The sequence below is a fragment of the Pelecanus crispus genome, chromosome 4 (assembly GCF_030463565.1).
Source record: "Pelecanus crispus isolate bPelCri1 chromosome 4, bPelCri1.pri, whole genome shotgun sequence".
Taxonomy (NCBI): Eukaryota; Metazoa; Chordata; class Aves; order Pelecaniformes; family Pelecanidae; genus Pelecanus; species Pelecanus crispus.
Genome location: NC_134646.1, coordinates 84,856,487 through 84,880,651, shown reverse-complemented (window position 1 = coordinate 84,880,651; position 24,165 = coordinate 84,856,487). Strand labels below are relative to the sequence as shown.

Genomic DNA, 24,165 nt, shown 5'->3' with positions numbered 1-24,165 from the left:
AAGTCTGTCTTCACACTAGGTATTTTTATTCTGAGATGAATTATTTCCTCTCTAGGAAGCCTCTGTTTGACCTTTTAACAATCTTATTTTAGTAATTTCCCAACTGTTTATATGAATGAAGTCTTTTGGTCTTGATCGTAAGAAAATAAAACTTTTTGTTTTTTGAAAGGTTTGTGCAACATTTTACCGTCAGCAGCGTCAGTCACGAGCCAATAATGAGAGCACATCTTCCTATTTTATTGCAACAGTCAGAAGTCATTCCTGATAGCAAAACAGAAAGTGATAAGGTAAGTAAGCAACCGAACAACACTTGCTATCCCTAGTATAGAATATTTAGCAAATATTCTGTCTGTCATTCATTCTGTCGCAGGTAATGTTTAACCATGCTCTCTGCCTCCTCCAGTACCACCAGTTCACACTGAACTTGCTTCCAGTCTGTTTCTTAGAATAAATTGCTCTGCCCTGTTTTCCTGATGACATAATTTTTTTTTTTCATTTAAACAATCTTTTGGAAGTGCTAATGGCCCTTCAGCCTGATAAAATAGAGGCAGAATATGAGGCATAGATCTTCAAGTGAACAGTTTTCTCTAATGTCCAGAGAGAGTTAGCCCTAAAGCAGTAGCTTGTTTTTATGAATTGCTGAATAATTTAACTAAATTGTTCTCTGGAACATAAAAGTCTGTTAAATAGCATACAGGTAGCACATGATATTTAACATTTGCTGATATTATGTGTAGAACACTCAGTTCTCTATAGGGGCAATAACAATTGTCAAACTTAAGGGGTGCTTTAAATATCATTTTCAGAGAAAATATTTCCTTGTGACTTTCCAGCATTTGAAATCTGCTCTAAGCAAGAAGGTCAAAGCAGCAGGAATATAGTCTTTCTCTTTGAATATTGCAATAGGGTGGCAGCCTTATTTCCTGGGGTATATAGTTCAGGGACCATACTGATGCTTAAATTAAGTCTTAATTAATAAACCTTTATTAATGTTTAAAAGTCTGATTTTAAGGTTAGATTAAATGTTTTTGTGTATGTTTATAGAAAGATTTTTTTTTTAAACGTTCATACCAAATTCTATAAAACACACAAACTTAGTACCTCTGATTTTTCTGAGTTACTTCTCTATGTGTATTACTGTGAATACTCCTTTTCTGCGAGCATCTGCAAGTGACTTTGAGGATAAGGTACAAATAGTCTGCAGCCAGCTATCTTCAAATATCATGTAGAGACTGGAAGAGGTAATTTGTCTGTTCGTAACAGGATGATATGCAGTGTGATGGCTGACTACCGGTGACATAATGTCTTAAGTTCACAGCACAGAGAGTTGTTTTAGTCGTGCTTCCTCCAGAGCTCATGTGCTTACTTCTGTAGCACACTCCAGTATATAGTGTAGAACTGTATCTATATACTTTGGAGATATTCTCTGACTTCTTATCAGTGTTTCTTTGCTATGGTCCCTCTCTAAATAGCATAAGAAATACCATAATGGAAACAGAGGTGCTTTATGCAGAAAGGCTGCTGGTATGTTAGAGCTGTTACTGTGCAGCCTCCTACCAATCCTACTCAAAATGCAGCTTTGCTGGAGCAAATCTTGTGTATAGCATGCTCAGCTCGGTATCAGGAACCTAGAGTTGCTCTTTGTGTTTGACAAGGCTGCTTGACATACCCCATCACTTTTTGAAACATTTTGCTCAAATACTCTTCTGTGGATTTGAACGTACCCTTTTCATCATAGGAAACATAACCTGTTTGGTGTCTCTTGCAGTGTTTTCTCTGACATTTGTATTAATACTTACACTGCAGACTAGATTTTAATGTAAAGGTTTTGATAATACTGTTTGCTGTATTTGTTAATTGTCCTTTCATTGTATTTAAGGTACGAAAAGCAAGAGAAAACGCATCTTTCTAAAATGATGCGTATCTGAGTAATTGTGTAAACACAGTTCCACACTATCTAGCTGTTGCTGTGGTTAGTGTCACTGAATTTTGTGTTTAGACTTAAAGAGTTTATTGCGATAGCCTTATGTATGTGCAATTGTTGTAGTTCATTTCTAGTCTTCAAGTTGCCCCCCTTCTTACCTGTTCCCTGTGTTTTAGGTGGTTATCACCATTATAACTGGTCTTCCAGGATGTCGTTCCAGCGATCTGTGCGCTTTTCTTGTAACTTTTAACAAGGAGTATGGAAGGTTCGTACAGTTCTGGTTTTACAGTCCAAAGCAGTGGTCATAATCATCAGCGAAGAACTACGCAGCGTGAAGGAAGTGAAACTGTCAGCATTTCACTTCACTTATTTATTTATTATACCCCAGTTCCTAACTTGTAAACAGATGTGTTATAAGAATAAATTCAGTAAATATTATGAGGCACCTTAACGAGTTCTACAGCAGACTGTAGGGTAGAGTATATTACTTCAGTTCTATTACCTTCGGTATCTCATTTAACTGTGTTATGCCAGGTAGATCTGCCCTTAGATTTTAGATGTTTAGACAAGAAAAGTAGCACAGGAGATTTTATTTGTTGATGTGCCGTATTAAGAATACCACAGGTATCACTTTAGCTCTATGGCGTGTGTCTGGAACCATCACTGATGCTACAAACAGTTAAGAATAATCTTACAAGGGCCAGATGAATCCTGCCTTAAGCAAGTATGGAAGTCATCACAACTTGAAGGAAACAGGTGAAGAGCTTCCATTTATTGACTTGTGGCAGTGAGTTTAAAATGCATTTTTCTTGGAGAAAAGACTATACTAACAGTCCTTGCTACAGCATGGTTTTAATCTGACCCGGTTTCTATTCTACAAGAGAAGGAGATATATTCAGGACATCTATTGTATGGCAATAAGATAAATCTACTGTAGGAATTTGCCATTCCGTGTATTGATACAGCTTCTGGAAAATCAAAAAAAGAAACTCTTATCCTTTTAAATCTTAGAGCCAAACACCTCAGCATTTAATCTTAGTGATGTTCTGGACTGTTTTTTTGTATTACTTTTAACTTAGTGTCTTGATATTAGCAAGTTGATTCAGAACAGTTTTGTGGTTCTGTTTTTAGGACAAACATGTAAGGTGACTTTTGAATGTTCTGTAATAATACATTTAATTGTGTTTTCTTGCAAGTGTCATCATTACTTTTTATTTTTGCAGTGAAATATTTTCATGCCTTTTGAATTGGATTCATATAATTTTTGTTTACTGCATCACTAACAAAGATCAGAATTATGCTCATATGATGTGCTGCTTTGAAGAAGCTGTTGAACATTTTTTTTATTAAAAAACAACAACAAAAAACCACAAACCCTTTTGGCAGTAATGTAAAGAATGTGCTTATGCTGGAAATGATAGAAAGCCAAGTAAATTCCTCTTTCCCATGTGGTATGAGAGATGTGGAGTCTTAGGGCTTGTCAAATTTATTTTTGGTCTGTTGGTTCAAAATAAAAAGAAAACAGAAACGTTATGTCATAGAACATTAACTTCTTTCCTTGTTTTCTGTTGTTTAGGTGGATAGTTTATCGGCAAACTATGGATAGTCCGGAATGTTTCAGTGCAACCCACTTCCAGCGTTACCTCTCCAGTGTCCTGGAGGCTCAGCAAAACCACAGCGTCCGTCAGTCCACTTACGCTAAGAAGAACAAGCGTCTCTTAGTGGTCTTGCAAGGGTAAATGTTTGAAACTGTTTGAACTGTTGCATAGAATAAGGGATTTTCTGTTCCCTTCCGTTTCCAAGGCATTTTTAAACTTTTTCATCACTCTGAAGCAGTCAAATTTCTGTGCTAAAGTGTGGTACGCTGTGAATTCCGTTTTACGCACATACTAAACTCAGCTTTTCTGCAGCCTGTTAATTTTATTGCTCGTTACTCCGCTGGAAAAAAGGTGTCCGTAGCCTTCCTTCAATCATATAGAAGGAAGAAGACTGCATTTGGTTGTTCTTCCCTATTTAGGAGATTGACTGTGATTTTTGGCTTCTCAAAAGAAGTTTTCTTGCCCTTTCCAGCTGCATCTCAGACTGTTGTTAAATGATATTTTATTTATTGGTGCAGCTGTGTGTGGTTTGGTTTTGGTTTTTGGTCCCCCCTCCCCGAGGTCCTCGATAGAGAGGTATTTGCCCTTCAAAGTCTGGTGAGACTTCTTCATGCTGGTTATCTGTCTTTAAAGACTGCTGGAGTACTGGTTGTCTGTCTTTAAAGCCATAGATTCAGATGAGGGGAATAGAGCAGAGATACCTTGAGATTGCGTTGCAAGTCGCGCTCCAGAGCTGCAGGTGAATATTACTATTACCTGCTATAGCATTATCTTATATTTAGAGGGAGTGTTGCATGTTGCAGTCCCTGTTAGAACACAAATGAGTTATTGCTACGGTTTCCCAACAGACCTGTATTTTGCTGATAAACCAGAAAACCATGGAATAAATGTACAACTTTTTACAGAACGCAGAAAAGTGTGTTAGCCGAGTTCTCACCCTACCTTTCATGTATAATTTTCCTTGAAAGTTTGCTAAAACGTTGAAATTGTTTTGATGAAAAATGGGAGTGGAGCACCTCCCTATTTCTTTCAGAGGGAAAGCCTTTCTTTTTAAGGCATTAGGTGACAGAGCACGTTTTGGTAAGTTTTAATTTGAGTTGCTTCCTAAAATTAATTTCTATTCTGAAGTGTGTGTGTGTGTGATGTAAAGACTATAATTATATCTCTCAGGTGCTTACAGTACTTTAAAACTTTCGAAAGTTCAGTGAGTACTAGAGAATCTTTGATAAATAAATTCATAGTTTCCAGAATTAAATGGTCCATTCAGTTTGCAATATTTTTTTTCTCCAAATAAAAGCTTAAAAGCCTAAGGTACTGTGACTGTTACTGAATTTTTTAAACAGAGAACGAGTGTGCTACAGTAAGCATAAAAACCAGTCTTTGCGTTTTTCCAAGTATTTAGCATCTTTGTGTGCATAGATGCTTGCTTTGTCTTGGCATTTCTGGTAGTCCTTGCTTTGATTCTTCAGTACTAGTAGCTACAAAAAATGTGACACAAACTTTCAAAGTTCCAGTTGATCTAAGATATGAAGAAAGAGAGGCAATATTGCACGTGAGTTGTTATCCTAATAAACATTTGCACAATTTTTGCACAACACTTCTTACATGGTATGTTTTGAGTCTCCATACTTCAGAATGAGCAGCTCTGTAAAGATCCTGACCTCTTGCACTACTAGCAGGAAGCAGGCTGTCAAAAACTGCTGTTTGCTTGAGACAGCAGGAGCTACTGAAGTAAGGCCGATTGAACAGGTTTCAGATAAATGCCAGGGTTTTGTGGTATAAAGGTGAAGACTGTGAGCTATCTCTGTTTGACATTTCCATCTCACACACAGCACTTGAACTGGTGTCATCTACAGCCAGTTTGCCCGCTCTGTTTCGGAGTCATGAGCAGGTAACAGACTAGCTGGGGGGAAGTACGGTTGTGGTTCCCAGGCTACCGAGCGTTCATCTTGCTCACTAAGGGCACGTATATGGAGCTTAGCATCTTCTTCAATATGATCCATTCTGACAGTGCTACAAAGCATGGGTGTTTTCCATGTTAGAGTGAGTTGGTTTCTGTGGTTGTTTGGTTTTTTGTTTGGTTTTTTTCTTAAAGTTAGTAGGAGTGGTATAAAGTCCAGTGATGTACGAAGTAACTGATATTCTGGTAGCAGCACTGGCTTCAGAAATGGTTAATTACAGGTTTTCCATTCTCTTCTGAGTAGTCGAGTGTTGGTATAGACAGCTTTTAAAGTAGTTGGAATTCTTGACATAATCCGATAAATGACAATACAGTTTTGAGAGAAGGTTGTGACTGGCTGAGAAATAAACATCTGGAATAAAAACTCAGGTTCACCTAAACTTTGCTATCATACAGAAGTATAATACAGCAGTGTCTGCAGTGCTGATAAATAATGGATGCATTAATTACAGAAGCACATTTAAACTGGAATGCTGAGAAGGGAAGGGTGTTGCTTTTTAATTTCATATTTTACTTGAATCATACTTAGTGCTTAATATGCTTTGCAGCGGGGGTAACATGCTTGTATTTATACTTCTTGTGCTTCCTGAAAGCTGGACTTTTCAGTTGTTCGGTGCGAAGTTTATACTGCTTTTCTCTGTAGTTGTCAATAATTTATTTCTGATGTTACTTGCAGTCTGCTTAATTTGTCTTGATTTGCCAAGTTTTGAACTGCTTTATAACTATTTTGGTAAGCTTTTTTAGAACTCTAACCTTCTTGCAAGCAACCAATTTCTTACTAGATGTTGAAATGTGTCATTCTGTTTCTCTGAAGCCATATTTCATTTTGTTTTCTTACAGATATACTGATGTTATTGATGTTGTACAGGCTCTGCAAACTCATCCTGACCCGGATGTGAAGTCAGCTTTCATCATTGGAGCAGTTAACACTTGTGTAGAGCCACTGAGTTGCTATATGGAACACAGGTATACTTTAAAATATTTTTACTAGTTTGGAAATTGATATGTAAGTTTATGAGATCGCTTTTATAATAATTAGAGCGCTATGATGGTTAAATGCCATTGAACTGTCTTAAATCTCATAAAACTGCTAGGTCATCCATCTTGGATGAACTTTGAAGTGCTGTTTGATTTATAAGGATGGTACTTGGTTTTCACTAGGTATATAATTATATTAATAAAATTTTAGCTTGTGGAAGAATAAACAAAGATTGTCATTAGCATACTGCTTAAATACATATATGCTGGCTAAGAACTTTGTAAAATCCTGACTGTCCACTGTCCTCTCGTGCTTTTTAAATCATTCTTTTTCTTACGATCTTTTTGTGAATGTGACTAAAAATTGAGATATGCATCTCAGTTTGGGTTATTGATTGTGTCACTACTTTTGGATATTAAATGAAGATTTTACAGATTTAAAATACAGATTTTATGGGGAGCAGTCCCAAATGTAGTGGAAGAGAATGACAAAGCACGGAAGCAAAAGCATTGCAAGTATCAAAATCTGATATCCTGGGTTACTGCAGAGGCAGGGTGGGGAGGAAACGGTAGCAAAGCCAAGTCACTGACATTTTAAAATAGTGTGGTACGGTTGCTGTTTCATAGTATATGTATGCACTCCACACTTCAGCAGCCATGGAACTAATTTCATAGACCTACCTGTAAAATTATGATGCTTAAGTTTTTCAATTATGCCTTGCAGCTCATTTGATAAAAGCAAGTTAAAGCAGTTAGAATTTTCAGAGTTCTTAGCATTGCTGCTATTTGTGATAAAACTCTCTGCATCAAAGCTTAGAGGTGAACTGCCCAGTCATTTTATAAAGAAGTGCATTCCTTAAACTTCCTAGCTATTTTTTAAAACGCTAACCAATACGCTTCTTGTGCTTTGCACTAGTCAATAAATAGATGTTACCTTACTGCTTCTTTTTGTTCCGTGACTGTCATGGTTCAGCCCCAGCCAGCAGCTCAGCCCCACGCAGCCGCTCGCTCCCCCTACCCCGATGGGAGGGGGGAGAGAATCGGAGGAGTAAGAGTGAGAAACACTCCTGGGCTGAGATAAGAACAGTTTAATAATTGAAAGAAAGTAAAATAGTAATGATAATAATAACTATAATAATTATAATAATAATAACAATATACAAAGCAAGTGATGCACAATGCAATTGCTGACCGATACCCAGCCAGTTCCCAAGCAGCGATCGCTCCTCCTCAGCCAACCCCCCCAGTTTCTGTACTGCCCATGACGTCATATGGTATGGAATAGCCCTTGGGCCAGTTTGGGGCAGTGTCCTGGCTGTGCCCCCTCCCAGCTTCTTGTGCACCTGGCAGAGCATGGGAAGCTGAAAAGCCCTTGACTGGCATAAGCAGTACTGAGCAACAACTAAAAACATCAGTGTGTTATCAACATTCTTCTCCCACTAAATCTAAAACACAGCACTGTGCCAGCTACTAGGAAGAAAATTAACTCTATCCCAGCTGAAACCAGGACAGTGACAAAGATTGTAAATAAATAATGACTACATAAAATATTGTTGAATTGATGCTGGAGTATGGTTTCAACTTGTGCTTTCCATAATTATAGGAAAGACAAGTTCCATTCCTAGGTTTTTTTCTGTTTGTTTTTTTTTTTTTAACTTACTAATGTGTTACTGGTCATGGTACTGAGTAGTATTTATAGCAGCAGTAGCCTGCAATCCTTTGACTAACATTGTTTGTCTCCTGAAGTGCAGTAGCAATTGAAGGAAGAGGCTTAGCCTATGCTGCAGACTATTTGTGTCTCATTTTGAAGTTTCTTCTGATAAGAACTTACCAAGTAGCCACGTACTGCCAGTGACAAATCTTTCAGTTGGGAAGCTTTGGTGGTTTCACTGTGAAACTCGAGAAGAGTGATTTTAATGTCTGACTTGAAACTTTTGCAGTCAAGAAAATCAAAACCATTTCTTGTCTCAGAAAGTTCATTACCGTAGAGACCTAGCTCTTTCGTGAGCCTAGGATGAAGTTCTTCCCCGTGTTAATAGCAAGCCAGGGCAGGGGGGTGGTAGTTGAAGGGGGACAGATAAAGTACTATCTCTGGAGCTTTTGTGTGCATGATAAAGCTTATAAAAATAATTGTCCCTTGTCTGACACAGTACCAGACATCGGTGCGATATGTACAGAAAGCATTATGTACGTACAATCTTTCCATGAAGAGTTCCCACCGCATTTGGAAGGCACAATTCTTTAGGGCAAGCTTAACATTTCTATTGCTTAAATAGGAATTAAAGTAATGTTGAAGCTTTTCTGACTTCCTAGAATACAGAATAGACTGCGTGGTGGGAATTAGCTCTTAAAGAATTAAAACCATCTACAAAACTAATTTTTGGGGAAGAACACCTGAAAGACATAACCTGTGGGGATGTTTGTTATATGGATTGAGGAAAAACATGAAAATGGGTTGGATAGTAAGACTCTAGCTGTCAGTGTCCAAATGAATGTAAATGCTTTACTTAAATAATAATATCCACTCTTGATATACAAACTTCTGGTTTCTTTTAGGCTTCTTTTTCCCAAGTTCTTGGACCAGTGTTCACAAGGTATGTGTCACTTTTCTTGACTTTGAGCTGTACAGAACAAGTAGCTGAGCCATATGGCCAAATAAATACACTGTAAATACATATAGTCAAAGGATCTTGATAAACTCTTGGAGGTAAGAACCATCTGTGCAGAACAGACAATCTCTCTCTGCCTACATTATGAAACACCATAGGTGCCTGGAGAAGATGTAAGAATATGGAGCAAGGTGCATTCTGGTTGTCTTCATCTGCAGGATGGGTTTCCTAATACCATGAGTTAAACTGCTTACCTTGAACTGTTGTAACTCATGCTGTGTTGTTAATGTAGGAGCAAAATCGATTGGATTTGAGTTCTATCTTCTTTTGGGGAGGCATGAGGAAATGGAGCTCTGCTTTCTGCTATTTTAGAAAGGGGAAAATGAGCTGGTTACCTTGTTCCCCATATCCTCTTCTTAACTGTCGTGGTTTAGCCACGAAACCAGGACATTAATGCAGTGTGGAGGATCCTTGCAGGGTTCATTTGACATTGCAGCAGACAAAAAAGCTCACTTTTGCAAAAGAACTGTTTCTTACCTGTATATTCAGTTTTGTATCCTGACTCTGAAATGCATCGTCCTCCTTGTCAGGCTTGGAACTTGTTGGTGTAAATGGGATGCCATCCTTCCTGACCTACCATCAAATAAGTTCTTTAAGTCTCAAGACCAGAAGCAAATGTGGCTATAGCACCTTTACAGTTGTTTTTAACAGTTGTATAGGTGATTCACAGCATTAAGACCAGTACATGTGGTGTGTACGTATGAGTACATTATGAGAACAGATCTCTCCAGTCAGATAATCTTTATTTTTGGCAGACTATAAGCTCAGCCTGAAATTGGGTAGACCACTGATGGTTGAGATTGTTTTGTGGTTGGGGGTTTTTTTTGTTGCTGTTGGCCTGCAGTTACTGCAGCATGACTTTCTGATCTTACACTCATGTCTTCCCAAGTGAACTGCAGGACTGTAATTTTTATGTTTGTATTTAAATACAGTTGTCAGAGTAGGATGCTGCACGCCTGTTGTGACTGTTTAGACTCTGTAGTGCTCTGTTTTGCTGCCAGAATTATGCCAGCTTCTACTCATGTGTGAAGGAAGCCTAAAAGAATAAAATCCAAAAGAAGGAAGTTGTGAACAAGCTGCAAAGTATGTAGGTGCTTTTGTATAAATCAGCATTTTATTGTTATTTGGAGAAAAAGGTTGCTGCTACAAATTGGGGAACTGAGCCATAGATAGCTATCGTGATTATAGCCATGGGTGAAATTGAAGAGAGCAGGAGAATGTTAAGAGTTAAGAATATGATGAAGTATCAGTAACTACTGAGAAGAGTGCAAGCATGCCTTTTTGTTTTATGACAGAATAAAAAAAAAAAATACTCAAAGCTATCTTTTTTAAAGTGCAGTTGTACAGACCTGATTGGGTGAGAATTTGTCATAGTTCAAGGAGGAACTAGAAAATGCTTAGGACAAGTATAGTTAATTTTCCTATGGTCCAAATGCTGAAAGAAGGGAAAATACCGGAGGTTAGAAGAATGTTCTTCGGGCGGTGAATTACTTCTGCATGTTGCAAGGTTTTGTCATCTAGTTTTCAGATACAAAATGTGACATTAGATAGCCTAGAGGTCTGTTTGTGTAAAGCAAATTGTTTCCCATGAACAGGGGCATTTTCTGTGTAAAAAAAGTTTTAGGAGGAAAAGTATGCTTTGAACTGAGATGTGGTACACTGTTAAACTTTCCAGACAAATGCAGAATTGTACCACATGTATAGTAGAGAATTTACTTCTGCATAATTGAGAATTCATTTCTAGTGCAATAATAGTAATATTTAATGAGACATTCGCTTTGACAGATATTTGTCCTACTTTTTTTTGTGTCATGCACCCCAATATTATTGTTTGTGTTACTGCAGCATCAGTGGGCCAAGACAGTGTCGTACCGGGTGTTGTAGAAATCTGAAAACAGAAACCTGCAATGCCAGTATAAGACAAGTATGGCTATAAGCAAGTAGGAATTAGGCTTTTGGGTGCTTACCTTGTCCACGTAGCTATCTTGCACATTTTGGAGTGAGTAGGGTTAGCCTTTTGCTGCTGCTTTCCAGGGCCCTTCTGTCATGTGGCTTTCTGAAAGGGTCCCTGTGCATACTGTCAACGTGACATCATTTGACAGCATGACATGACACTTTCTGCTTGGAAAGCCACAAGACTAATGGAAACAGGTGAAGATCAGGGAGAACTGATAAAGCCTTGAGCAGAGTGACCAACTTCAGCAGTTTTGTTTTCTCTCCTTGCATGCTCGTGTAAACTTTCAAAAAAAAAAAACCAACCTTGCTGTAATTTCCTTTTGTCTCGCTCCTTCCAAATATGCTTCTCTTCTTTTTTTTTTTTTTTAAATTTTTTTTTTTTAATTTCTTGCACAGAAGCTGTAAAATGACACCTTACTAGTCTAAGGGCACGTTGGCATCTCTTGTGTTTTACATGAAGTTGTTTTACAGATTAAAACATCACCATTGTTAAATATGCCCATTGTACGTTTGGGAGCAAAGAGGATCCATTATTTTTGTAAAGCATACATATTCTTAATCTATGCCTCCTGTTTCATTGCTGCTTCTATTGAACATGCTATTCCCCAAGCTGCAAAGATTTTTTTTTTTTCTTTTTTCTTTACATGAGTGTATAAATAAGGAATTAAACAAAACTGGGTGGTCTTCAAAATGCAGTAGAAACAGAGATGGCAGCGACAATTTAAATAGAAAAGGTCAAAATTATTTGTTACTAAAGCTATGTAGGCATGTTCCCCGTTCTCAGAAAGCTAATTTTTTTTCTGGATTACACGACCTGTCGGTCAGTTTGTTGTCTCACAAAGGGAGTTCGTTACCCGGTATGCAACAATCCAATTCACACACTGAGCAGAGATACCGATTTTATTTCATTTCTGCACAGAGATGGGTGCTAGCTTTGTGGAATGACCACCACACTTAATAATCCCTAATCAGAAGAACAAACATTCAGTATCCTTTAACCAAAGACATCCTGGAGCAGCTGGACCTTGAAGAAGTACTGAGAAACTGCTAAAAGGGAACATCCTACCCCAGAAGGTGCTGGAAAAACTGGACAATTGCCCCAAAACAGTAACTGGGGGAAAGGTAATTCCTGCAGGGGGAGATGACAACCACCGACTCAATTTAGATAGGATGGTAATGACTAACCAATCAGTGTAAAAAGGACAATTACTCACTCTGTAAGTTTTGTGTATAAATAAGGCAGAGAAAGTCCCGTCTGGTGTGCTAGCTTTGTGGAATTACCGCCTAGCACCCATCTCCGCACAGAAATGAAATAAAACCGGTATCTCGACTCAGCGTGTGGAGTGGAGTGTTGCACACCAGGTACCAAACTCCCTTTGGGAGACAATAAGTTCAGCATCGTGGTCTGTTGCCTGCTAACCCAGGGCCAGTTTTTGTGGGATACCGGCACCTACAAGATTTACGCACAGGTGTGTGCAGAGCCAAAGCTTGCAGGTTCCCCGGCTCTGAGCAGTCCTCTGTTACTGCCGAGGTTGCGTGGGAGTTTACAAGCAAGAATGACAGCCAGTGCCCAAAAACTGTTCCCCTTAGACAAGCGCAAAAGTGGGGAGTGATGGAGAAAGAGTATGGGTGAGGAACGTGAGAGAAGATGCATAGGTTTCTGGTTTGCTAGATGTTTTATTCCTTGAATCTTCTTAACTTTAAGCTTTGCCAGCTTAGTCCTTGACGATTACCTATTCTCTCCAAGGCATAGCGCTTCTAACTGTAATATATGCTTCGTTGCATTCATGTAATACAGCCTTTTTATTGTTCTGTGCCAACTTCACAGAAAGTATAACTGTGTTTTTAATTAAACTTGACTTTTAAATCAATATCAAGTTTGGGGATATTAAGGAAAAAACCCTCTGCGCGTCGCACACCCGCAATGTGGTGGTTGTTGATTAGCTTATTCATGCTGCTCATCTTAATTGCATGATCTACATAATAATTTCAAGCATGCATGTGACTTACATTTCTAAGCGTGCTTGCTGTTCCGTCCCCCCTCCCCGTCTCTCTCGAGAACTGCGTATTGGAGAAAACTTAGATGTTTCTGAAATTGGAGTGGAAAGTTCTGTGGGGGATTAAAAAAAGAGAAGTACTAATGATGGAAATTTGCTTGGGCTATTATTAAAATTCTCATTTGAAAGGGTCAGTGAAGCAAGTAACGGTGACTGGGAGCGTATGGCATAAGTAGCCCAGAAACATTTGGTATAGAAATGTCTGCGTAAAGAAGGTACTGCAAGGATTAGCGTACTTTAAAGGCGTCTGTAAAGCTCAGGAATAACTGTAGGCAGCAGGTCACGGTGTGAGGTTCATTACGTATTCCACTTCAAATAGCGACGAGTTGGGGGCAGGGGAAATGCATCCCCGTTCAATCATTCATGGATAGTCAAGGATTTATTGTTCTGTCCTACACCGTACCTGTAGTTACAGGAAAGCGTCTGAAATGAGCTGCACATCTTGAGCAAAGAAATAGCATTCCTTACACATTCGGGACAATATTGACATCCAGGGAGTGCCGGAGAGTTGGCACTACAATCTCTCTGAGGAGCTAGGCTGAAGTTCGTTCTGATGTAACGCCTTCTTGATCTAATTGGAAAGCAGAGATCTTGTGACACTGAAATTAGTTGGATAAGTGCACTTGGGGACATGGTCTAGTCTAGTCTGCCCTTGATTGGTTTAGTGTGGACTTGGTAGTGTAGGTTAATGGTTGGACTGGATGATCTGAAAGGTCTTTTCCAACCTAAACGATTCAATGATTCTATGATATGTCATCTCGCGTTTTTTTCCTTAATGAGGTCCCTTCCAGCGCCCGAGGCTTGATGGCTGGGATGGTTGGTGTGTTATTTCTGATTGCCTTCAGAGGCATCGGCAGTAGCAGCAGCTGGTTCTCACTTAACGCAAAACTTGTCTTATACCTGGCAAGACAGCAGGTACAACATGAAGACTCTATTGCCATCTTCAAATCTCGGAAAGCTTTTTCTTCAGAAGAGTAACCGTTTCTTCAGTGAAATTGGTGGCACTAGGTGCAAGGTGAAGGGATACTGTTAAGTCTGAAAAAGGAATTGCTTTTCTGGTGACACAGCTGAGTGTTTTTGGGAATTGGGGCTCAGGACAAATAGTTATCCTATTGTTTGTTGTCTTTTTTTTGATGCCCTGCGGGTTCAGATGTGCTGTCGGAATACCATTTTAGGGTCTTTCTTTAAAAACAGAGACAAAAAAACGCCAAACTCTTCTTGTTTTTGGAAGTGGCAACTGTCACAGTCTGAAATACTGATTTTTTATTTTGTTTTGGTTTTTTTAGCTGTTTAGCCTATCTTTTTACACACTGAACTTGCCAAGAGGCTTTAAACGTTACTGTTTTTTATTAAACTAGTCCTTCTCAAATTGGTTCTCATACGAATTTATCCTTTTAAGTAATTGATTCTTTTGATTAATTGAGTCTAAATTGCTTCTGTTACACGGACTGTCTAATTGAAAGAAAAATGCCTTGACCTGGTATAGCTGTGTTTTGGCAAAGCAGGTCTTCCTCACTAGTTGAGTCATCTTCAGTGACTGCACTGTACTGGTAGGCTCATGTTTTTGATTTTTTTTTTTTTTGTAAGATTGTTTTCACTGAATCATAAGAACCCACAGATTACAACATCCTGCCTCTTTCCCCTTGAGTCATTCCAGTGACTGAAAGCGTTGTCTCCATCAGGACGTGTCATTCCTGCGTGTCTACGGGTTGTGACAGAATGGGCTTCTGAGCTGGCTGCCCTCTAGATGCAGCTGCAAAATAAATAGTTAACGATAATTTTGCATTTGGTTATTCCACAGTGTTCATGTGTGAAGTTAGATGGGCTTCTGGGTTTTTGCTGGGCAGGCAAGAGATGAAAAGTTCCTTGCTTGTGTGTTTTTGTTGGATTTTTTTCCTTAGTCACGTTAATGTAGTGAGATGGAAGGAAAATAAGAGAAGAACGGCTGTTATATTACTTAATTGTTTACTAGTCACTGTTGCATACCTGGCTTCTGTGAACTATCCTCTGATTTCCTTACGCAGGACTAGTGAGTAACGTGGTTTTCACAAGTCATGCTACGGATCAGAAGCATCCACTCCTTATGCAACTGCAGAGCCTTATCCGGGCGGCAAATCCTGCTGTTTCATTCATCTTGGCAGAAAATGGAGTTGTAACTAGGTAACGTTAATCACTGTCCGGTATTTGTCACTTTTGTCAGATGGGACACATGCACTTAGAAACTTGTATTCTCTTCTTTTACTCTCATAACTTATACAAAGGAGATGCAGATTTTTCTTAATTGCTTCTCATGCAAAAGTCATCTTCCCTTCACATTTATGGTCATATAAATATATGGCTTAGGAAATGTATGGTTTTGTTTGCAGAGTATGACTTATGTTACTGTTACTGTCATACTATGGGAAAAATACTCTTAATTTTACTGTCACTAACACATTCTGGTTTATGTAAGTAGCATACAGATAGTAGCCATTTTATTGAACTTAAAAAATTAAAAATCTTCATCTTTATCTCTTCCTAGGAACGAGGATATTGAATTAATTCTTTCAGAAAGCAGTTTTTCAAATCCTCAGATGATGAGAGCTCGGTATTTAATGTATCCTGGCTGGCAAGTATCTAGACTGAGATATATTAAAACTATTTTTCTAATTAACTTGAAGATTAAAAAGTCTCACTAACTTAATTTATATTTTTTCAAGACTACTCATTTGGAACAGGCAATAGCTTTGTAAATCATTTTTAAAAGAGAGCTGATGAGTATTCTTAGTAGATACACGTTTGCCGTCCTTTTATGGGGAAAAGGATCTTTTCTGGACACCATTTAAATCAATGGCAAGATTACTGTTGCTTTTCAGAAGAATAGAAAAGAACCCTCTGGGAGTAAGCTGGGAAGGCTTGGGATGGGTGAGGTCAATAATGACTGGAGTAATTTCATTCTGACAGCTATTCAGCCTTACTGGAATGAACTTGCTATGTCAGTCTAGCTATTAGCAGAACAATTATTCATAAAACCCAGCAACGTTATTGACAGTCTTGGCAGAGGCTAAGGGCACGATAATACATGATACCAAGCTTTCCATTTAATAATGAGGGATATTTTTCACGGTTCAGGGTTCTGTACACATCTTGTTGCAGTTATCTGTGCTGCACCTATTTGGCAGAAAATGTAAACCTGTCAGCCATTATAACTCCTGGCAGACTGTTTTCTAGTTAGGTTTATAGTGCTGGACGCACGGTTTATTTACCATACCTTGCCAGTCCTGTATGTATGTATGTTTATGCATAATTCTTGCTCTAAATTGGATGCAAGTAAGGCTCCTAAAGTAAGCTGGCACAAAGCCTGGGATGTCGGAGCTGCTTGTGGACTGCATGGAGCCAAAGGGGGAGAGAGAAAGGAGGAAAAGCAAGTATTTAAAACTTTTGGACAACTGTTAATCTATTTGATGATAGTATGCAAGGGTAGCATGTAGAGAGTATGTAAGAAAAAAACAATTGCAATAGGAAGAGCATCAAAAGGAGTCCTGAGCACTTTGAACAACCTAATACTGTGAATACCACATTTTCATGGAAGTTTTAAAGAAGAAAGCTTTGTGTTTTTCTTCCTATGAGCAAGGCTTACCTGTGGTGAAATAATAGCTCTTCCTTTTAGGAAGTTTGTTAGATGAAAAGCACAAGTGTGTGTGTTTTCTCTATGCTGAAGGTGTGTGTTTGTTTTTTGGTTTAAGGTATGAAGGTAAATATGGAGCTGGGTCGGTCTTCCCTCCGATGGTTCAGATCTGTGTATGGTTTAACCGTCCTCTAGAAAAAACACGATTTGTGACCAAATGTAAAGGTACAAATGAACTTTGACTGCCTTGATATAAATCCAGGTTTGAAATACTGAGGAATAGAGGGGAAGGTGGGCATTGACGTAGCACAGTTATTTAATTATCGCTGAAGTAAACTTTTAATTGAAAATTCAGCTTTCCTTCCTTAAAATACAGTAAATCATCTTCTTTAGTGTCTGCTCTGGAAAACTGGCCCATGATTTTGTTCAGATGAAAATCTAATTTAATTTTTGGTTTCTGGAGGCTGAGACACTTATCTTTATATGTTTGCTTTTCATTTTATGTTTGATTTTATTTAGTAGTGTTGAAATACAGTTTATAAGTGAGCATCAGCTTCTACTTTTTATGCCAAATAATTCTTTGTAGTTGTTAGAAAATAGGCTCAACTCTGTGTGTTAGGCTACTAGAGCAGATACATAATCATACCTTTCCTTCTTTCCTTAGCAAAACAGGGTTAAGGAGCACCATTTTACTTTCCACACCCGCTGTAAGCATTCATTATGCCAAACACATGTTATTTCCCACCTACCCCATAGCAAAGAAATGAGAACGTATAGAAATGTTATGTAGTGGGGCTCCGGGGGACACTGCAGCTTTTTCCCCTGAAGCACTAAGATGTGGATTAGAGACCTGTAGCATAGGTCTGACCAGAAGCTACACCAAGAAGGAAAAAAAAGTGAGAGAATCTGTTTGTCTTTTGTTTCAAACAGCAATTAAGTCATTGCTCAAGCCAAGTCCATTTTCTGGAAATATTTATCACATCATGGGCAAAGTTAAGTTTTCAGGTAAGGGCAAATTACTGCTTGTGTGTTGTCTTGTGATTGCACTGCATGTTTGTTTATTTGAAAACCTTTTTATGTACTGTATTCTGCCTACACCAATGTGTTGATGTTAAATTAGATTAGCAATTATCAAGACATTTCTTTCTTCTGTCTTCTCCTTGTTAGATTCTGATAAAGTAATTGAAGTGTGTCACAACACATCATCTAATTCACTAAGCCTGGTGCCTGTTCAGGAGGGGCCAACTCCTCCTGATTCAAGAAGCGATACCAGAGATTGCAGCAGTCAACAGGAGTGCTTCCTTGTGTTCATTGGCTGCTCTCTTAAGGAAGAGGATATAAAAGACTGGCTCAGAGAAACTGCAAAACAGGTTCGTGGGCATGTTTACTTCTGTTCAGTCTGATCTGTTTTGGCATTGCTCAACGACAAAAGGAGAAATCTGAGTGTCTTGATGAAACTTTTTTTTTTTAAATCTCCTTTCTCTTCTACCAAGGTATTAGCATGCCAGGGTGTAAATGTATTTCAGACAGAGGACTAACTTGCAAATGTGTATTGTAATTTGTGTATTGTTTTAATATCTGCTACAGCATATTCATGGATCGGTCTGCTTTTGAACGCTTGAGCAAATGGAGTATGTCCAGAATAAACACAAGATGATTTAGCAGAGGCATGATTGCCAAAAGCTAAAGTGTAGTATGAAATAAATCTTCTTGAAGTACCTGAACACTGCAAAGCTGAAAATTTGTTTTGATTCACTAAATTAAGCCTCCTTGGAAGTAATCCACTGAAATGGAGGGTATAATTTTTTTTTCATTTTGTCTTGCTTAATTTGTCAAGTGTGCAGCTATGTAAGACTTCATGTATTTCTGCATGGCTAATGTACCTATGCAATAGAAGTCGGAGTAGGGAACAGGGAATATGCGCGTCACAAGGAGCCTAGAAGGCGCATTTTGCAGTTGTGGTGTCTTGCTAACTTCCTGCAATGACTGGCATGACCTGACCAGGAGTGCAGGACAAGATGGTTCGCTGCTACGCAACTAAGTAATACCAGTAGGCATGACTTTTGCCAGGCTGCACATTAATGTCTTAGGAAGTGAGTCTTGAGGTTTGATTCAGAAATATACTTGGACAGAAACTGTTCAACCATACAGATTGCGTGTTTTAGCAGTCAAGTTGGAACCTGAGCCTATAGCTCCAACTGTGCCCTTTCGTGATGCCCGTTTTGGAACGTTTGTTACTTAATACTCGTGGTTACTTCTTTATGGCTTAGGATTTGCATAGTATCTCTAAAGTAGGAAGGGAAACAAGTTTCCTGCAGACCGTTGTTGGAGCTGTTTCTAAGGATCTTCAGGTTCTCACCCCTATTCTCTTAGCAGGTTGTGTTACTTCCGTGAAGTACACATTTTTGGTGATGATATGTCATGCTCTGTGTATATCGCATGGGTAATATATGGAGACAAACGCTTTTGATATGTAAGAAAGCACTGTATGGAATACTGTTTTAATTTTAGAAAACTTGGAACTTAAAAACAAACGCTACCTCAAGTGTGAAGTGCTTCCTCTTTGAGCAGTTCAAGACTACAAATAGTCTTTGTACAGTCTCCTAGTCACGGTTAATTAAGGGTTTCAGATAGTTCTGAGAGTTACTGTATGCTGCATGGAAGAAACGAATTATAAAACTTTTCAGACTAAAAACGAGATTGTTTTTCTGTTCATGTGCCAATTTTTTCTTTTTTTTTGCGGTAGAGCTGTATTAAAATTGTATTATTTAAAATCCTTTTAGGTTTGTCATCGCTAACGATGCCTTATGTAAGATCACTTAATTTTTACTTTTGTTTTCAGAACATAGTTGTGAGTGCCTTAATATAATTGAATAATTCTGTCTAGAAATTAATTTTTAAAATACATGCTTCTAAAAGGAGCATTTCTGTGCTGGGCTTGAGCATGATAGCATGTGATCATGGATTTCACTGCCTTTACCCACGTTTTCAAGAAGAACTTACTTTTCTGTGTTTAAGGGGTTTTTTTCTTAATGCAACTAAGCTGTAATATGACATTGTCACTCAGTAGGTATATAACTGGGGTCTAATTCTTCATACAGAAACCTCAGAGGAAAGCCCTGAAAACCAGAGGAATGCTAACCCTTCAGGAAATAAAGAACATTCACGTAAGTAGAAGCAATTAATAGCAAGTCCTTCGTCTGGCTGATTTTCTTAAATATCCATTTGTATGATAGAGCACCTCTCATACTTGCCATAACAAGTGTGCTGAGCACTAAATTATTGTGGCACTTACTGTCTTTTTATATGCTTGAAACACAACTGAGACTGTCCAGGGGGGATTTGAGATATAAATCTTGGTGTTGTCTCAGGGCTTCAAGTTAACTCTGAAAAGCAGAGGGAATTGTCCGATGTTGAACAAACGTATGCTTTTGGTTACTGTAGTGGTCTTTCCCCATCTTTTCTCCCTGCTCTGTCCTGTGCAGGTTGTCACTTGCAAATTAGGATCCCAAATGCCTAATCCTGCCCTCATCAACTACCTTTAGGTTGTAAATGCTATCTTTGGAGTTGGGTTCCTAGAAGTTTGGCATGGCTATGAGTAGCGTTGCTGTAGCTAACTCCCCTAGTCTATATGGACGTCCTTTGTCATACTGTCTTTTCAGGGCGCTCCTTCATAGCCAGGAGCCATACCTTCCTCCTCGGCTGCTAAATTCAGCAGACGGAATTTTTCTTTTTTCTATTTAAGTTTGTTAGGACTGTCTCTCAGTAGTTTTAAATGTTTAATGTACAGCATATTCTTTCTTAATGTAGGTGAAACGCCACTTGGATCCGCTTCCAGCTGGTTATTTTTACAACGGGACTCAATTTGTGAATTTTTTTGGTGACAAAATGGATTACCATCCATGTATCCTTTAAAATGTGGGGTTTTTTTGGTGAAGGTTTTAGGTAGGCAACAGGCTATGCATATCCGAAATGTACTGTCAAAGCAGGTGACATGGTGAAGAGCCAGTTTGATTTGCAGGTAGTAATATGAAGTGAAAAGTTTTGTTCCTTAAATCTGTGCATGGCTACTTGCCATTTAAAGCTTACTATGAGAACACTTTTTCAGAGATACGATCTAAGAAGCAGAATAGAACCAACAAAACAATCCCAAAACTGTACATGAGCTCACGCAGAGAGTAATTTGTGGACCACAGCTTGTCAAAGAAATAATTTTCAAACCAAATAGTGCTGTATTATTGCTTAATGCCTGGTCATGACTGATAAAACTTCCAAATGAATATAATTTTGTGTGCATGCCTGTGCATGCACACACTGAAGTAAAAACAATCAGGGTTGGTTTAGATTTTACTACAGCATCCTTTTTTCTGCCATGTATCTTTGCGGTGAAGCTGATGTTAAATGATCGCTCTCATTTTGTAACTCGGTACGAGAAAAACCTTATTGGATGCAATGCAGTAATATGAACAGGGTGTTCAGAATTAGGCATGGAGGTGCATTTTTTTGTATTCACTTTTTAAACTCACTTAAGCAAGTAAAGCCTTATTTTAAAATTACTTCAGCTTAGCAAGCAGTATGATTTACTTATCAAATTGTGGCATATACACATTTGTAAATGCGCTGTCCTCGCTGGTCTTGTTTGGTATCAGTTACAGAACGTGAACTACAGCTGAAGTAGGGTCCTTTGGATTTCTTTCCAGAAATTATTTTTATTTTTTAATTTAAACCTGATCATGTTTTTGTCTTTGGCAAGAAACGCTAGATTAATACTAATGTTCCAGTGTATTTCCGTTCTTTCTTGTTTCCATAACTTTCTATTGCTTTTATCTTTGTTCTATTACTGAAATTTCAAATTTAGTTTTATATTCCCAGTTTACTTTTAACTTTGACAAACTTTAAAAAAATCCAAGTGGGTTCTGTGAGCCTGTTTTGGAATAAGAACAAAGTTATTTTCTCTGCCTTATGGGACAACTTTAAAATTTTAAACCGACAGACTTCTGTCTGCAGGGTAAGCTCCTAGTTAGGCTGTTTTCTGCCAGTATACCTTAACAGCAGATTTGGACTTCAGTATTCACTGGGTCTTTACTCCACCACCATCTTGGTGTTTGGTAATAAAAGATACAGGCACTGGTTAACCACTTCGGGATGATTGGAATTTTGGACAGAGTGTTTTAGACTTCCACTGAACCAAAATAGCTGTCAACATCTGCAAACCTGCTGTAGTTTTGCTGGTTTTATATTCTTCCTCATGATTAGGAAATGTCTGTTGTGCTGCTCCTTTATTCCCCAGTAATACAGAGTAGTAGTTGGGGTTAGGTTTGTCTGCGGAACTCTGGGCAGGTAGTATATTGAATTTTTGCTCTCAGGAAGTGTCCCTGAACTGGCACATCCTTGAAACCTGTATGTTAGGACAAGAGGAAGTGGGCTCAAGCTGCGCCAGGGGAGGTTTAGATTGGATATTAGGAAAAATTTCTTCCCAGAAAGAGCAGTCAAGCATTGGAACAGGCTGCCCAGAGAGGTGGTGGAGTCCCCATCCCTGGAGGCATTCAAAAAACGGGCAGAGGTGGCACTTGGGGACATGGTTTAGTGGGCATGGGGGTGTTGGGTTGATGGTTGGGCTGATGATCTTAGAGGTCCTTTCCAATCTTAATGATTCCTAGTTTTTACTTTCATTATAAATGATCCAGCCACCAAGCCAGGAGGCGTGGGGTTGCTACTCTCCCCTTAATTGGTTTAGTGATGGACTTGGTAGTGTAGGTTAATGGTTGGACTGGATGATCTTAAAGGTCTTTTCCAACCTCAACGATTCTATGATTCTATGATTCTTTTCTAATACACTCTATTTGCACAAATGTTTTTCCTTAGTTTGTCAAAATCAGTAATGGACCAATTCATGAATGATTACTTGGAAGAAGCCAACAGGGAAATAGAGAAGTACAACAGAGAACTCGAAGAACAAGAGTATCATGATCTCTTTGAGCAGAAGACATAAGCACGTGCGTTCTGTGCATTTCTGAACCACCTGCTGTCAGTAACCAAAAATGCTGTTGTCCTTGCTGGTTAACTAGAAAATTAAGTGAAATGTCAGTTTTCAGCACTCCTTTTAAAACTAATAAGAGATCATTCCTGTAAGGTTGGCATTTTAATATGGTAACTGCTTAGCTGTTTGTACTGTCAGGTTTGCTTCCACTTCACCTTAATTCCAGACTGTAAAAAGCATCACCTGGAATCTCTGGCTAGTAGTGGAAACTTATTCAAAAGAAGAAGAAAAAGAAGCAAAACTATTATTTCCTAGTAGGTCAGAATGTAATCGTGGAATTGGTCCGTCGTGCAGATGATCAAACCATTTTAATCTCTGGATGTCCCTTGAAACTTGTTGCACAGGAGCATTGATGAGCAGTGCTGTACTTCAGTATGTGGGATTGGGGGATGTTCCCAAAGCGAGAAATGGGGGAACATTTCAAAAACTGACGAGTACCTAATCCTGCAGCTGTTAGGGTGTTCCCAAAGCGAGAAATGGGGGAACATTTCAAAAACTCCAAAGAGTACCTAATCCTACAGCTGTTAGGGTGTTCCCAAAGCGAGAAATGGGGGAACATTTCAAAAACTCTGACGAGTACCTAATCCTACAGCTGTTAGGGCGTTCCCAAAGCGAGAAATGGGGGGACAATTAAAAAACTCGGAGGAGTATCTAATCCTACAGCTGTTAGGGTGTTCATAAAGCAAGAAATGGGGGGACAATTAAAAAAAACTTCAAAGAGTACCTAATGCTACTGCTGTTAGGGTGTTCCTAAAGCGAGAAATGGGGGAACATTTCAAAAACTCGGAGGAGTACCTAATCCTACAGCTGTTAGGGCGTTCCCAAAGTGAGAAATGGGGGAACATTTCAAAAACTCTGACGAGTATCTAATCCTACAGCTGTTAGGGTGTTCCCAAAGCGAGAAATGGGGGAGCATTTCAAAAACTCGGAAGAGTACCTAATGCTACTGCTGTTAGGGTGTTCTAAAGCGAGAAATGGGGAACATCTTAGGCATCGGCTTTTTTCTAAGGGGACAGCATGTCTCATAGCCTGTGCACAGCTTGAATCTGCAGTTGAAATTCTGACTTTTCTAAAGAAAAGATGTTTATACATTTCAGGGTGAAACGAGATAAGTGGAGATATCTTGCTTTCTTCCCAGTGTTGTTATTGGTGTTCTAGAAAATATATGATATGAATGGCGGTAATCTGCAACCTGCTGTTGCTTAAAAGATTATTTCGGAAGGATTTCTTATTTCAGTACTAAAAACTAAGCAAAGCAGGAGAAGAGGAAGATTCTTTAGCTAAAGAATTCCTTTTCATGAAAATGACTTATTTCCAAAGGTAAAAAATATCAAAAGATATACTTGAAATATGGCAGAACTTGTTTGTAAAGCTTT

The 24,165-nt window shown here is 38.7% G+C and overlaps 1 protein-coding gene across 1 annotated transcript in view; it reads left to right on the top strand.

Annotated features, from left to right (window-relative positions):
* Positions 1-22,741, top strand: part of DNAAF9 (dynein axonemal assembly factor 9) — a 66,243-nt gene extending 43,502 nt beyond the window's left edge. Inside the window, exons 26-38 of the mRNA XM_075709879.1 lie at positions 170-287; positions 2,101-2,189; positions 3,501-3,659; positions 6,323-6,448; positions 9,017-9,054; positions 15,167-15,302; positions 15,664-15,750; positions 16,868-16,974; positions 17,680-17,754; positions 17,917-18,119; positions 19,851-19,916; positions 20,560-20,653; positions 22,629-22,741. Of these exons, the coding sequence (XP_075565994.1) occupies positions 170-287; positions 2,101-2,189; positions 3,501-3,659; positions 6,323-6,448; positions 9,017-9,054; positions 15,167-15,302; positions 15,664-15,750; positions 16,868-16,974; positions 17,680-17,754; positions 17,917-18,119; positions 19,851-19,916; positions 20,560-20,653; positions 22,629-22,741 (1,411 nt within the window). The remainder of the gene's footprint in view (positions 1-169; positions 288-2,100; positions 2,190-3,500; positions 3,660-6,322; positions 6,449-9,016; positions 9,055-15,166; positions 15,303-15,663; positions 15,751-16,867; positions 16,975-17,679; positions 17,755-17,916; positions 18,120-19,850; positions 19,917-20,559; positions 20,654-22,628) is intronic.
* Positions 22,742-24,165: the final 1,424 nt, after the last annotated feature.